The 16071-nt window shown below is 49.5% G+C and overlaps 4 protein-coding genes and 1 non-coding gene across 5 annotated transcripts; 3 read left to right on the top strand and 2 right to left on the bottom strand.

Moving 5' to 3' along the window:
• Positions 1-813: 813 nt before the first annotated feature.
• N0V89_006153 (uncharacterized protein) lies at positions 814-3081 on the bottom strand (the record flags this gene model as incomplete). The annotated part of the gene is made up of 1 exon (XM_056214924.1): positions 814-3081. The coding sequence occupies one exon, from the start codon at positions 3079-3081 to the stop codon at positions 814-816; it is 2268 nt and encodes a 755-aa protein (XP_056072191.1).
• Positions 3082-5567: 2486 nt separating this feature from the next.
• On the top strand, positions 5568-6283 carry N0V89_006154 (uncharacterized protein; the record flags this gene model as incomplete). The annotated part of the gene is made up of 2 exons (XM_056214925.1): positions 5568-5573; positions 5594-6283. The coding sequence occupies 2 exons, from the start codon at positions 5568-5570 to the stop codon at positions 6281-6283; spliced, it is 696 nt and encodes a 231-aa protein (XP_056072192.1).
• Positions 6284-7343: 1060 nt separating this feature from the next.
• Positions 7344-8216, top strand: N0V89_006155 (uncharacterized protein; the record flags this gene model as incomplete). Its single annotated transcript, XM_056214926.1, has 1 exon — positions 7344-8216. One exon carries the CDS (start codon positions 7344-7346, stop codon positions 8214-8216), a length of 873 nt encoding a protein of 290 aa, XP_056072193.1.
• A 4154-nt stretch (positions 8217-12370) lies between these two features.
• Positions 12371-12476, top strand: N0V89_006156. Its single transcript has one exon. It is a non-coding gene; the product is annotated as a tRNA-Leu (tRNA).
• Positions 12477-14710: 2234 nt separating this feature from the next.
• On the bottom strand, positions 14711-16068 carry N0V89_006157 (uncharacterized protein; the record flags this gene model as incomplete). Its single annotated transcript, XM_056214927.1, has 3 exons — positions 14711-14953; positions 15004-15888; positions 15991-16068. The coding sequence occupies 3 exons, from the start codon at positions 16066-16068 to the stop codon at positions 14711-14713; spliced, it is 1206 nt and encodes a 401-aa protein (XP_056072194.1).
• Between the last annotated feature and the right edge of the window lie 3 nt (positions 16069-16071).

A 16071-nucleotide genomic window follows, 5' to 3' on the forward strand; every position in this document is an offset into this window, starting at 1 on the left:
ATGTGTGCTGTGAGTTGAATTTGTGGGGAGAGGTCTAGCATGTTGAGGAATGTAGCGCTGTGTATGTAGCGGTTTTGTAATTGTGTTGAGTATAATACCATTTTTCTTACTGTTCAAAATGGGCTTTTGTGTGATGTGTTGGTGAGAAATTGGACAGTGATGTCGCGACTAAGCGTGGAGGTTGTGGTAGCCTTTGAGGTGTGACGGTCCAGGCGCTGTTCTATCGAGATTGAGAAGGCGATGCGTACATTGATCTCGTTGGTAGTGTGGATGTCATACGGGAGGCAGAACGAGCATCACCGCTTCCGTTCATCGCGAAATGCTCGTGATAAGCATGCATGCAGGCGTTCTAAGTTTCCTGCTGACTTGCAGCGTAGCTTGACTGACGTGTTTATACGAACGCGCATGTGTTCATGCTATTCGGAGAATCGTTCTTCGGGTTTGAGAAGGGTATTATGCCATGGACCAAGCGTTCAATGACGTGGTCCTGCGTTAGAAGCATGCCACTCAGCAGAATCCGAGTATACTAGACGTGAAGTGTTTGATTGCTGCGTCTTAGCCTGTATGATTCCCACCCGGAAGAAGTAGTTACAGAAAAGGGGTGTACGAGGTTTGTTGTGAACTCCTTGGATTTGTTTACTAGAGGTATCACGCCTAAACCAGTTGAAGAGGTTCCTCAAGCTTCAGAGAGGATCTTCAGGTACAGATCGGTCAGGTTTGTGTGCAATCATAAATTCTGTATGCCATGTATGCATCAGGATACGCTATAGTTGCCATAGGTAGAGAAGGCCATCTTCTTGACGTTAGATCATACTAAATCAGACGTACTGATTTCCAAGCCAGCTCTGTGTCGTCGAAGAATATGTTTCCACGGTCGAGATAGTGTTGCCTGTTGAGGACCACGGACCCTACTCGGTGCGCTAGTCCATCATCCAACCACTCGATGACGAGCATGAATCTTCGGTGCGAGTAGCCAGCATTCCCATTGTAATCTCCAAGGAGAAGACAATCCCAACGACCCTTTTCGAGATTGTCGATGAAAGTTGCAGGATCACAATCCGGTGGCTGGGCTCGATCCCACAATCTGTTGTTGCCCACCGCCCAAGTGTCCCAATCATTTGGATCAGGCGGCGGGCTTTCGCTGCTCATCTCCGATTCCCCTTCTGAAGGGTCGTTGTCTCCCTGATCCTCTTCATCTGGGATGTCATTATCACTCTGATTCTCTCCATCTGGAATCTCTTCGTCTTTCTGACTTTGCCCATCTATGCTATCGTAACTTGGTGAGATTTCCCTTCTTTCCTCGTAGGTATCCCATGAAAACAATGATGGTGGCACTACCTGCGCTTCAAAGCAGAGAATCACGTCCGACTCTGGAATCTGACAGCTGATCGAGTCAAAGGTGTCGAAGTAGGCCTCGGGTAAAACCAAATGGTCATCAACCTCAAAATGAATATTCCTCATTTTCTGCTCTAGTGCTGTCACACCATCGAGCCGACCTGTCATCCAGCCCATACCGCCAGCCCAGCCTGCCCAGGTCCAAGAAGGGAAATCCAGTCTTTTACGTGGTGGGGCACCCCTATTGTGTATCCAGGATAGAAAATAGAACATGTACTTCTCTGCCGACCCAAGCGCAAGAGGCGCATTCGATGGCACCATATATGGTATTCCGAATATATGTGATAACTGGGGGTGGGAATCCCGGAGATGCCGAGACACACCAGCGAACGCATTGAGGGAGTCTGTGTCGAATGTCAAGTCTCTCTGAGAGTATTTGCCGACAATATGCGCAAATTGATCAAGGCGGGAAGCTATCACCCTGTCGTTTGGGTCTGCCATTAGTGGCGTAGACGTTAGATGATAGGACAGTAGCCGGCCGTCTAAGCTCCGACCAATCTTCCCGGAGGTACACCGAGCCTCATCTGGATTGTTGAGAAGTTCCGGTCCCCCCAGAGCTTCCATCCAGCCTCCCTCACAGCACTCAAACCAGGACTGGTGTTCCGTGAATATCAGTCGTCGCCTCGATAAGAGGCCTTCCTGGAACGTCCAACCTCTGCTGCGCCAACGGGAATTCTCAGTCTCGGAGGCCGGGTCAGGTCCGGTACTGAGGATGGTGCACGAGTTCAGCTCGACGATTGCCTGCTTCTTGCGGGTCGTGTTTCCAACTCCAGGGAGTCCGAAGTTCTCATCATGGCCAGCGGCTGCGGCTATCGTCAGATCCGCACCACGATATTTTATGTCCATCTTAGAGATTAGGTCATGCTTCTTCGCAGCGTCCTCTTGATTGATGCAATATCGATCAATCCACAAGTACCTGTAGCCCAGAGCTTTCGTGACTTCAATGGTATCCCGTATGGTTCTCGGTAAATCACTTGGGAGACTCCCGGGCTCAGTGTCACCATGGTTGACCTGAGATTGGTGTGGACCCCATACGTAACTAAGAGCCACCCACTGCATTCCAGCCTCAGCCGGAACGATCCTCAGTGTCTCACAGTCTATAACTTCCAACCCGGGAATCGTCTTAGAATACTCATTGCATGCCGCCCCGTGGCTTCTTTTGCAATGTCGCAGCCATGATCTGGCTTTGATTGAGTCAAAACTCTCTGAGATTATCTGCGGTACAAATAGCCCAGCTTCGCGCTTCTTAGGGAGACAAGCAACGTATCCGGCTTCCCCTCGCCATGCCCATTTAGAGTAACCTCCACCTGAGCTATACGTAGAACTACGAGGAGCGAGCAACATGTAGCAGTCCTGCGCGCCTTGTACATCTTCAGATGTCCAGGCGCAATTACGAAGGAACGAGAAGGCTTTTAACTTGTGAGGGCTCAGCAAGGCATCCTCAACTATACCAGGATCCGACCACTCGTCTTCGGTGGAACACAGCGTCGATGCCAGGATCTTACAAAGTGAGCAGTCGGTGTCTTGTAGCTGGGAAAGTCTGTCGATATCTTTGTCGAGTAGAAGATCGGGATACGTATCATACGGATTGCGTACTTCGCGGTGCACCGTGAATTCGCTCGCCGGAACTTTTAAGACTTTCTCGAAGTCTATAGCGCGGCACGCGTCGCATATGGATTCTAACATCTTTCAAGATGAAGCGGATTGAATCTACCTGGTCAATCGAGAAAAAGGTGACCAAGCAGTCTCCCGCAAGGCAGAAAACCCGGGAATGTACCTGTTGACCAGTCTCTCATAAGAGTCGAGACGGTAGTAAGAGTAAAATCGAGTGTTGTGTTGTTATGATGCATTGGTCTAAGGCGCGAGAAGTACTTTTGATACGCGGGGCATCCTCGTTTAGATCACATGATATCAGCATAAGATCCATGTATCGGTGGATGCCTAGATGACAACACAGGCGACCTACTCGTGGGATCAACATTTCCGCACATGAAATGTGTTGTTTTGACGTAGGGAGCGATTCGATCCGCCTCTTTTGAAAAAGAAGAAGTAATGTGTGCTTGCCTTGAGCTTCCGGTTTTGAACTCAGCGGTGTCCGTCATTGGTAATATCTGCGACATAACGTACCCTTTTTGAGCTCCGCTACGCTCCCTGGCGAGTGAAGCAGAGCAGAATGCTGCAATAATAAAGGCTGATGTGTGGGAACTGAATCGAACAATTGCACTGTCAATACAAAACCGACAGCAACACTGTTGGCTGTGAAGTTGAGAACAAATCCACACACCCCCTGCAAGATTGACTGAAATCGATATTGGCGATCATACTAAACTTCTGCAGCTTGAAATAAGAGACGTATAGTCTTAGCGGGAGATGGATGCTGCGGTTCATGACGTAGCTGCCGCGTTTCACTCATCAGATCTCCAGTACAGTTATACGCAACAAGAGTGAGTACTGTAATATGCTTTGAGTCAATCCATGATCAGCAACGCAGCAGCCGATTAACTCAAGCGTCTTCTGGGGTCGAGGCTGTCATAATCATTGCACGCTTTACCGAGAAGACGTGTCGTGAGCTCTTCTACGTTGATTGGGAGGATCGAGCTCATGCTGTCGACATGGGCCTGGTCACGTGTTAGCATGTCAAGGTGGTGCTTCGGGTAGCGGCGTACATAAAAAGGCGATTCTTTGATCTCCTTAAGGACGTTGCGTGACAATTCCTTCATGCCTTCGTGTGCTTGTTCAACGGCCGACAAAGCGGTTGCGATTCGATCCCTTCGCTTCCCTGCGAGATCCAATTGTCTTTTTGTTTGATAACCGAACATTGAGTCTTAGCGATACGTTACATAGGTAATTAACAGGAAAGGTGAGGTCGCGCTTGCTGCAAATGAATGCAGCGCTCGCTTAGGAAGTAGATGGCATGCGCAGAAAGGTCCGCCTGCGCATATCGCGAACATGGTATCCAGGTACAGATTACACACTGGCCTTTCCATCATGCTGATCCTGCCAGTGCAATGCAGGCGAATATAAGTCGCACAAGGGCTTTTCGTATGATTTGTAAGTATACAGGACTTCGAATCCGATGTTGTCCATTTGAGGTCTTAGGAGCAAGGAGGTGAAGGTGACCGATACTACCAAGGTAATGTTGGCTGGAACTAGCAAATCACGTGTGACGCTAGCGTCTGCCCCGCCTAGAGTAGCTTCCTGAGGCCTCAACTTCTAAGCCTCAACACCACAATCTCAATCAATTGCTCTACAATCAACTTTGTACGCTCCTTTTAACAACTAAAATGACAGTCACTCGCATTCCACTGAGCACGTGACCCTCTCGCCCGCTACTTGCGCCCCGCCCTCTGCGCCTCGATCAATCCTACTCTTCTTTTCTTACGCTCGAGAAACTTAGTCAATATTATTTCTGCCCCAAACTCAGTCGCGGGCGTCCCGACCTCGGAGTCCAATGAGAAAAAGGACTATAAGTGTTTCACCAGGTCAATTTCTTATCAGAAAGTAGTTACACGGGAGATCGAAGAAGACGACGACGATGACGACGAAGACGCTTTCATTCCCGCTCAACGGAGGGAAAGGGGCCCAGGTGGGCTTCGCGATGAGGGAACTTTGGGACACCAGTGGAATACCCAGTCTTTTCTGGAATCCTGGGGGGGTTGCGTGGACTTATAACAACAGCGCGTCGCCGTAGGTCGCAACCGCAAAGGCAAGCAAATTTGGATCAAAGTTCTACGGGAATTCGCCGAACCGAGGTACTCGTACCGTCCAGGAATCTGGAAACCCGAGAAGATAAACGATAGGTCTTGCAGTCTACGGCACACGAAAACCAAAATGGCATGGGATCGTGCGGCTTTCTTCGTTAGTGGAGAAGCTGATGAAATCCATTACACTGAATTAGTCCCACTGCCACCGAAAAATGGCCTAGAGGTCATGATTAACCTCTGGAAGTGGAGCTTTCTCGATCCATGCACTATTATCAAGCTACCATCGGCGTCATCCAGCAGGGTTATTGGCTGGCGTGAACAGCGCATGTTCATTGGGCTAGCTAAGCCTGATGACAAAGGAAGACGACAGATTTGGATGAGCGTCTGTGAAACCGAAAATCCATCACAGATCGTTCCAATATTTTGGTGGAACCCTACTGGGGTAACCGATAGAGACCAAAACCCGACATGGTCGTACTGGCTTGACGATGCAGAGGTCACTCGAGACTGTCGCATTGGATTTACAACTACTCTGGGAAGCGCATACCCGACCCAATCATCTGATTGAACTTCATCGTGATATATATCACTGGGACACCTTCGTGAGCATCACCGAGAAGCAGCAACAGATAGCCAGGCTGTCATACGAAAGAGTCCTAGAGGAGGTGCAGATTGAACGGAGGCATGAGGAGGCGACGCCTCCAGCAGAGGACGTTGCGAAGGAGGATGTAGAACAGGAACGGAGAAGGAGTGGTAACGCGGGAGATATTGCCGTTGGGCCGTCCGAAAACTCCCCGAATATGGAACATGCATTCGCTGTAACATCCACGCATGACCACGGCATGGTGGGGGGTGGGACGGGTTCGGAGAGTGAAGACACACCGAGATCCAGTGTGATCGACCACCAGGAGCTGTGCAAGAAGAGACCCAGTGAAGAGCTCACCGGAAACGACATCGATACAATCTTCATCAAGAAACCGATGAAGCGAAAGAATTCCGAGGCAAAGAGCGAACCTTACATTTCTAACAGCGATGACGGTCTTGACGACGACGAGATCATGGGCTCAGTCTCACGCATGGATATATGCACCACCTTGAGGTGGCGAAGAAGGCCGAAGAAGTTAATTATACAAAGATATATGCTGACATTTACGTTACCAATGAATCCCAGCTCAACATCTTGATCGCAACCTGTCGTTCACCAGGCATATTTCCAGTTACACCGCAGCAACCTACAGCATACAGCATCCATTCAATAATCTAAGACTTCATAAAGAATCGAGTCACCCCAGGATAATCTGTCCTCGGGTACTTCTCAACGGGGACACAACGAGCAAACATAGTTGGGGCCAGACTTGTTTCGGCAATTCAGTCACTTACTTTTGGGTAAAATTTGCGGGAAAAGCTATGATTTGACGTGGGATTATTACTGGGTGGTGATGCCAGGAATGGAACCACACTCGAGACCAAGGACAAGTTCTCTCAGTGTTGGGAGCGCCACGCATCCCTGTACCAGCTGGCACTGCGAAGAGCGATGCACAGGAGAAAATGGTTCCGAAACTTTTGCGCACTGTTTTGCGTGGCGATGGAAGCAGGCCAGCGAACACCATCGACAAATGCCGGTCTTCTGAAAGTGCTCCAGATGCATGGTACGCCTCCACCCCAGAAGACGCTTGAGTTAATCGGCTGCTGCGTTGCTGATCATGGATTGACTCAAAGCATATTACAGTACTCACTCTTGTTGTGTATAACTGTACTGGAGATCTGATGAGTGAAACGCGGCAGCTACGTAAGAGACAAAGATCATTACGCCGAGATTCGCTCCATGCGCTCCGAACAATGCGAGCAATGGAGAGAGATACTTTTCCAGAACATGACTACGGCGGTCGAGCGCGGTGTCTTCGAAATCAACCTGAACAAGCTCCGAGCATTGGTGCGAATGCCGTACCTCGACGCAGCTCTTGAGTCAATTCCAAGAATGGAAGTGGCCCATACGCAATTGATATCCGCGCGCGACCTTCATATAGATATGAAGTAGTCTATCAGTGAGCGCCCCCTCTTCATGCGAGCTTCGCTTGATTCTCTCACTTTGGTCTCTCACTTTGGGCCGGTTACCAAGCTTATAAATGGTCGCCCCGTAGCGACCTATCGACCTTTTCCAACTTACTTCGACCCACATATTTCTACAGCAAGGGACTACTTACGCGCAATGAGTAAGCACAATTCGACGATGGCACTTGGCGCATGCGCCTGGGTACCGTTGAAGGCGGCCACCACGCCTGGACCCGCATGGGTCCTCATTCTTCAAGATCAAGGAAAGGCACGTTACGTTGCTACATCGACGTAGTGAGCAAAGACAACGAATCGGTGGCGGTGAAGCCACCCAAGGGCCAACCCAAAGAACGACCTCGTTGGTCACAACAACACGTAGCCGCACTGAAACTGTTCCACGACTCCGCCGAAAAGGCAATGGACACTGCAATGGACGGCGCGATCAAGGAATACGCAGCACATTTCACACCATTAATTCCAGTTCATCTCATGCATCAAATCTCCTTCACCGACGTCACAGATTGGTTGGCGGCCACCCAAACACCGATGGAGGTTGACGGACACGGCCTCCTGACTGAGAAAGGGATACAGTCTCTCAAGGACTGGAAGAGTCACAAATCAAGTCGCGGCAAGAGGCGCAAGGGCACAGAATCCCCCAAGGCCGTCATAGCCAAGAGACAGAAGAAGACGACCAGCGGTCAGCCGCCGAACAAGGACGGCTCAAACGGAAAGGCGAAGAGCTTCTGTACGGATGAAGACGACGAAGCTCACATAGATGCTTTACTCACTGGTCGTCTTGACCAATCACACGACGATTGGGCGTACACAGCCACCTTGTTATCGCGCCACCTCAGCAGGGTCTCTGGTATCCCGGTCCGGGTAGGGGAGGAAGATGCGAAGACGGTATACCAACAACTCAAGTTTAACGGGAAGCCCATCATTGAAAATCCCCGAATAATCCAACTTGTGAACGACGCGGTGTCGACCAGGGGCTATCAGCGACCGGCATCGTTTTGGTCCCTCGAGGACATAGAGAAGATGGAAGACAGTTGCCCGGTCCAGTAGTCGGCACCAGAATCGGGCAAGTTGAAAATTCTGCTGAACGACAGCTGGGTGAGAGGAAGGGGGAGTGTGTGGGCAGTCGTGACGGAAAATTTGGTTTTGTCCTTTGTTTTGGTCTGGCCGGTAAATTTATGGGTAATGATCACTGTCAAGTGATCAGTAGGCAAAGCACACGGTGTTAAAGCGGAAGGCATAAGTTGGTTGGTGAGACCAAAAGCCCATTGTGGACCGCCTACAAGTCTCACCGTCCGCAAGGGGTCGGAGACAGACACACATGCCATACAATAAGCTCAGCATGATCTTACTCATTACCATTCCCTTTCCTGAAATTCCCTTAGAGTAGCCTGAACACACGACATTTTGGTCAACAACTAGTCATCTGCAAATACATTCACCAAAACACTTCCATGAAGTCGCGTAATCCACATACTCCTTATCGACCATACTCGTGTGGTCCGTGAAGCAATATGGAAACATTGTGGTCGATCCACGGCTGACTTTCGTGCATTTTGGTATTATCCTTCTATCGATACTTCTGAGTGAACTTCTGCTGATTGTCGGGTAACCATCGCGTCCATCTTGCAATCAAAGCCGCGCCCGTGCGTTCATGCTCCGCTGAGGATCTCACATTGTTACAGCAACTTGGTAGTGGCCCCATCTAAATTTGTACTTAGTTACTACGAGGCGTGAATAATGGCCCAAGACCCGTCATGGAGGCAGGCATACGACTTGTTTTGATCTCCGTTCCTTTCCCGCGTCGGAAAAGACAATGTCACCTTGGCCTGTTATTGACTACCACGGTCATTGTTCACTCACGGGAATCCTCACTATGGTATTAATGCCAGCTTACCGTGATCTTTGGCATGATCACACAGTGTCAAAGGCACTTCATGGTTTTGAAAGCCGGATGGAACCTCTTCAGACGGAACGATAATAGCTTTATAGTATATGGCAATGAAATGTCATTCAATTCGTCGGCTCGGAACTTGCATGGTTGCCTGAAGAGGACCTTACCATGTATATGATGAATATGGTCCTATTATAGAGTGGTACTTCAGACTGGACGTAAGTTATCACCAAGAACATAACCTTTTATCATTTGTTACGTGTACCATCCCTCTTCAGCTATGACCTATAGCGGACAATTGCATTACTTGAGGGTTTTCTGACACCAGATCAGCAATGATGGAGTATGTGAAATATGTGGACAAGGGTGTGGAAGATGTGGAGGAGGATGGCAGTAACGCAGGTAACGCAGAGGTTAATTGCGCTCTTAGTACTATTAAGAAGCTATGTCGCATACGATAGTCCTATCTCAGGTATCACCGCTTAACAGAACATTACCTGAAAACTTATATCGAAGCTATTCACACGAACGTCATGGTACCTAATAGCACGCCATAAACGTGCCAAGAGAGAGATGTGACACCATTCGACACGCATACCATATGTGCACGAGTAGTTACATTATTGTTTCACTTGCGTGACTGGGGCCGCGAGTTTCTGGCTCGTATCACGCGATTTATCATACTTCACCGTTCAATCATTCTATCATTATGGCTACCCAGCGCCAAGCCGCGCTAGCGTACCTGCAGTTTTGGATAAATACAACACTTCTGAAACCCCACCTTCGTAGACTAGTCTACACATCAAGACCTGCATATTTAACATGGCAAAAAGCTCCAAGACAGCACGAAAACGGTCTCCATCACCTAGCGCGGCCACGGAGGCGTCGAGGAACAGAAAGAAGAAGAAAGAGGAGAAAGAGAAGAGAAAGGAGGGGAAAGAGAAGAAGGAGGAGGGCAAAGAGAAGACGAAGCAGACGACGGCTACTCGCCCCGCATACCCTTGTCCATGGGGTGAATAATTGGGTCGTCCTGATTTTTTACAGCAGCTCCAAGAGTCTCACAAACCACATCAGATATCATGTAAAGGACTCAAGGAGCCCGTACATGTGTCAAGGATGCGGAGAGCGACACGCCAGTCTTCACATTCTCGCATTCTCGCGGCACACGAGGAGTGCTGCCAGCTCGTCATCTGCAGGCCAGTGGACACGAGTAATGGTGTGGCGAGAATTCCGCTCGAAATTTCTGCAGCCAACAACTACCCTTCATCGGTTATACTGATAGCACGCTATAGCAGTAGCGTACCACCGCAATCGGGGAAAGCGTCCATGGGTAATCTATTCCTTGGACTGCTGATATATGGAGACGGGTATTCTCGCACATTACAAGAATTTTAGTGGAGAAGAGGGTAATATAAGTCCATATGATTGATGGATGTTGTTGAGACCAGTTTCCTAATACATTCATGGTCTCTAACCCTTGGTCCTGGGGCGACTCGAGTGATTTGAGTTGGAACAAAATATCCACGAGATCGTTAGTATGTCAATTAATTAGCCTTGTACTTGTTCCATGACTCTCTGCCTACACTATCTGGTAGACAAGACCAGAGAAATCGACTTTGTGAGGCTTTATAATGAACATGGTCGCACTGGAACGTAACAGATTGTGTCCTGAACTTCTTCCAATCTCGTGAATGCCATCTTGGAGTTGCCCCTCATGATGCATTGCGCTAAGATGACAAGCTGCGTCAAAGCCTTCACGAAACCTAGATGTTGACTCCTTCAAGTCCATCCAGGAGTGGCCAAGCTGTGCGTTGATAACGTTTCTGAATATCGCCGCTTCGTCCAATTTTCAATGGCCCGAGATCAGGTATGGGTGCTCCTTCGAGAATCTGCTATATTATTGGCATGTATAGTTATACGACATTCCCAAAAAAATAGTTTAAGCTATATCATAGTAGGCGCCCAGGCTGTCTTGTCCTGTAGCGGCAGCTCGGTGCGATAAGTGGCTGTTATCTCCCATCATACTTGCAGCTCTATCATAGAGGTACGGCCTTGGCGAGACGCTGATGCTCTCGTGTACAGTGTAGCTGTCGCATGACACCTACAATTTCCACGCATACTTGTGTAGGGGAGAATGCAGGACTGCGTCATAACCTGAGTTACCCTAGGACATGCTAAAAAGCAGCTGATACCTTCTGTTTGTTTTCGCTTCTTTGTTAGATTTTCTCTAAATGCCATGCGAAGTTGCTATAGACGGAATAAGTTGTAGAGAATAAGCTTTGCACGTTATTTAACTCTAACTCGAATCTTGCCCCTCTCCTTTCTCTGTGCTATCTAATCTCCTCTCTGAGGCCTGTACGCATAGCAAAATCCCGTGATATAAGATGCTGAAGAAACGTCCCAAAGTTATCCCGCTTATCACCAGATACTTTGGCAAGGTAACGAAAGTACTAAGACCTACGCTTTCTGATATACCAGCTGCCGCTATAAGCATTCTGATCATGACGCTGTTGAGTAGACTATAGCAAGTTTAATTACCGTAAATCGAAACATGCATCCTGGCTTGACTCAACTTATTATGAGTCTTTGGGGTTTTGACTTGACGTTGTATGCTGTCGAATGCTGAGGTGTTTCCCGTATGTATACTCTGTACCTAACAGAATATAACTCTGAACATGTTTAGTACTTAAATAATCATTCATGAGATTGATCAATCTTGTTCTGTTGTGAATGGACCTAGTCGAGGCAAGTTACATTACTTTAGTCTCGTTGATCCCATAGGTGGGACGGAGGATAACAGTGAAGTGATGCTTCTGGCTTTGCAACATCAAACATAAGTACAAAAGCTAGCATACGAGATCTCATGACCAGGATACCTTGAAATCCTGTCACCAGGTGATGTGGTGCGCACTAAGATCGTTGGAGTTGCTCACTGGGCACGACAGCTTCGCTATTGACGTAGCTAGAGTTCACCAAACTTGAACTAGACGGATTGATCAATAGCTCATACCTAAGGTATTAGCCTCGAATACTATGAGAGAGTCGCTGAAGATACGAGACGGACCTGTATTGGGTGAACTGAGATGAGTGGGTCTCTTGCTCTCATGATTTCCCAGAGTACAAGCTCACCATAGGGCTTGAAGTTTCTGCAAGTGCCTTACCCCGCTTTGCTAGTGCTTTTGACTGTTTAGCCCCACCGTTCGATCGCTCAATACCCACCATACTTCTCTCATTCGCTCCTAAACTTCTCCAGATGATAGCACAACTGCTATATAATGTTAACATGGCGGCAAAAGTCCATAATCATCAAGGTCAGATGGCCGAGCGGTTAAGGCGCTGTGTTTAGGCATTCGCTGCAAAGCGAGCATGAACGACCGCAGTTCGAAAGAGCGTGGGTTCGAATCCCACTCTGATCAGCGAGAGAACAAGTTCTCTTTTTTGAATTCTCGTGGTTGTAATATCGTGTGGAGGCTTCGCGACATCTTTTTGTAGGTTCGAGCCAATCGAGTGTGGGGTGCGTTGCCGAAGCGTGGTCTGGCAGACTAAAAGCTTAGGGCGTGTACGTTCCAGCGCCAAACTTGTATTTTGCCGATAATGCAGAGCTGTACCTAACAAAGCGAGACTATTTCGGAAAATTACTAGACAAGCGGATACAAAGAAAGACAGCAATTGCGCTCTCATTGGAGTCTATTACTGTCGGCTTGTCCGCTGCTGCATCTCGATACCCCGCTGAATGTAAGACCGACATCAACCATACGCCACAGAACGGGACAACCTAGCAACAAACGGCATCACACGTACTCTAAGGCTCAGAATTAATCGACCATGTCTTCGCAACAGGATGACCTTCTTGCCTCAGTAAGCAGCACTACACGTTGTAACCCCGCAATCTACACTTCCCATTGCCCCTCATCGCTTCAGCTTTCATCGGTGCATGTTCGCTGCTCTCGAATCTAGACTTTGGCCTGGAACTGATTCCGCAGCTTCAGTCTTCCATGCGCAACGCACTGGCAACCTTCGGGCCCGCGAGCCCGCAGTACACTGGCATCAAGTACGTTGTTGACGAGCATATGGCCAAGGCCGCACTGCAAAGCCTTAGCTTGGAGTCACGAGAGAAGGAGGAGGTAAAGGATCAGAACATGAGCGGCCACACTATGAACTTGGCATTTCGACCGAGAGGTACTTGACTGAGGGAAGAATGAGGATGCAATCAGGACAGGAGTCGTCCCCGCTGCTACCCATCTCAGCCAAAATCGGATGGCAGGCGAGGATAAGTAAGGACGCTCAGAGGGGCGTTAAGCGGGACAAGGGTGTCTTTGACACTACGGTTTCGGGCGACTCAGGTCATCACTTGAGTGCCGGCCTGGCACTGTCAGATGAACAGATGAGGCAGTATGATCTTTTTTATCAACACCTACTGTTCAACCTGTACTATCTCCTATATCAAGGTAGTCAATGTACACCTCTCTGCTCATCCTCATCCATCGGGCTCACTCGGACTCATCCACACAATGCATGAGACCTGTAGTCAATGCTCGCTTTCCAGGAATGCCTAAACACTTCAGAGATATTAGTATACTGTGGGAACGTGTAAGATAAAAATGACCAGCCAACGCCTTGACCACACGTCCACCTCGCCGTATATTTCATAACGTTTTTGAAGCCCTAGTAACATTATATGTTAGTCATGCGTGGCGCGCGCATCGCCGGCGGATGTTCTACGATTGATTCGTGCTGTAGTCCGGGATCTTCTGGCCGAGAGTAGGATGCTTGCGTAGATCGCAAATCAAAGATAGGTTGAGACGTTGTAGCTCGAGGAGATAACAAAGTCCCCAAGAACACGGACAGGTTTGAGAGCGTTCACCGGGAACGACAGCTTTGTAGCACCTGTACGCTTACAGCGAGTCGTGGGGTAACTTGGCCTCTGTCACATCTACAGAGTTCTACCTGGTTCTTATGGGGTGGCTGCACACATAGTGTAGTGCAATACGATCCGATATCCGTACGGATATACAGGCGTGCAGCACAGTAAATGCAAATTTGACGAGTAATGTTTGGTATTTGCAGCTTCCCTCCTTCGCTTCACAAACACACGGCACTTATATGCAAGCTCGATCCTATCCTCTCCCTTCGAATTATGCACAAGACCGTCTTCTCTTCCCCAAACATCGTGGAGCCCGCCCCATCACCACTAAGATTAAGAACCAAGTGAACGTATCATATCCCGTGCCTCGTCAGGTCCCGGCAGTAACTCCAGCAAATGCAGGTACACGCACAAGCGTGCTCGCGGCCGCCTCGAAACGGCGAACCAACAACATGCACCCGGAAGAATAATTGCGCCTGAAAGAAGCGAGCGCCCAGCTCCCCAGCTCCTGCGCTGTGGCATGCCAATGGCGAGGTATATGGCGAAGTAGAAGCACGCGCATAGTTTTCAGGCCCCGCTGTAGCACCGTAACGCCCAAAGTGATCAATAACCCTCCCATCTGCGCAAGCGGTCTGGTACCGCACACCCAGCCTTGTCGTGGGTGCTTTTATGGACCTGTTCTCCGCGCGCTGCGTATGTCGCTTCACGTCGCTTGCGTGCTGTCCGCTGTGCTTGATGCCGTAGCGAGTACATAGTCTTTACGATCAAAGCCACATTGTGTTTGCTTCACTCGATAAGGGGCTTCCTATGGCCTCCTACTATCGCCATGCCTAATGCGGCGAGCCCGTTTGGATCGTTGGAACGGACAATGGTTGCTGCGGGCAGCATAGGGTTATCAGGCGAGACATGCGCAGCGTCTCTGGCTGCTTGTTCAATCGCCTCCATCTCTTCTTTGCAACCGGCGTGGTCAAACGGGCAGACGACTATGGGCTGGCGGAGTAATATATCCCGTGCTGACGCCAATTGGGCCTAAGATCAATTAGTGAGATTCTCAGTCTAGTGAGATTCTGTGCGCTTACTTTGACTGTGAGGTAGTACTCAATCTTGTAGAGCGTACCGGTGGTCGTAAAGCCGTTTACTGCATACATTGGAAATTCCTTTTTCCCGCGTGGTATTATGCCGTCCGAGTCTCGCAAGTCTTTTGCGGGAAACACCAGTCCTAAATTCGTAAAGTAACCAGCCTCGGGCATCTTAACACCGACAGCCTGGGTGGTCTTGGCCAACGTCTTCACTTTTCTTGTTGGTTCATCACCCTCGTGGTTGAATATAATTTCCTCGTCTATGCCAACAGTGATCTTTTGGATAGTAACCTTCTGCGCCTTCTTTAACCAATCCGGGTTCGGGCTGAGCTTGATGTAGACCGACACCGGGTCCAGAGGGCCATAACTCCACCTGGGCAGACTAATTCCCAAGGTAACAAGATGGTCTGTGACTCTTTCGGCGCTCTCGGGACGGTTGTACATGCCAAATGTGGAGAGGGTATCGTACCGCTGTATTGGCACCGGAAACGGGTATTTCTTCTGATCTGTCTGCCCTTGCTGCACGGTTACAACCAACTCGTAAAACGTCTCAGCTGTCCGGGCTGGCAATTGCAAACTCGCGGGCGGCACCCTCCTTGCTACTTCTTCGCCGCCGCGGCCATATGGTATGAATATTACAAAGGGCAGGTCCATGGAGAGCACGCTCTCGAACTCCTTGCCGGCGGGGCACCGGAACAGCAGCATCTCCTTGCCCACAATGTCGGTTATCTCCTTGCGCGGGGCGGCGAGGTGCTTCTTGGTGAGCGACTCGGCAGACGGGTGGATCGTCTCACGCCGGTGGAGGGCGATGGTGACAAGCGAGACATTGACGGGCGCCGAGACCCCAATGAGCGGGCGTATCTCGACCTTTCCCTCTATCCGCGGCTGGACAACAGTTAGCACAGCTTCAGCACCAGATAGCTATCAGAGCTCGGCCGGGGGAGCTCGCGAACGCCCGGCAAGCGGGGGAAAGCACAGAGGACGTACCAATGTGGCCGAGATGCCCGGGTAGCCGACGAGGAAGTTGCTGTTTGGCGGTCCTGAGACGCGCACAAAGGCCGACATGGC

Source organism: Didymosphaeria variabile, assembly GCF_027946475.1.
Source record: "Didymosphaeria variabile strain IMI 356815 chromosome Unknown scaffold_4, whole genome shotgun sequence".
Lineage (NCBI taxonomy): Eukaryota > Fungi > Ascomycota > Dothideomycetes > Pleosporales > Didymosphaeriaceae > Didymosphaeria > Didymosphaeria variabile.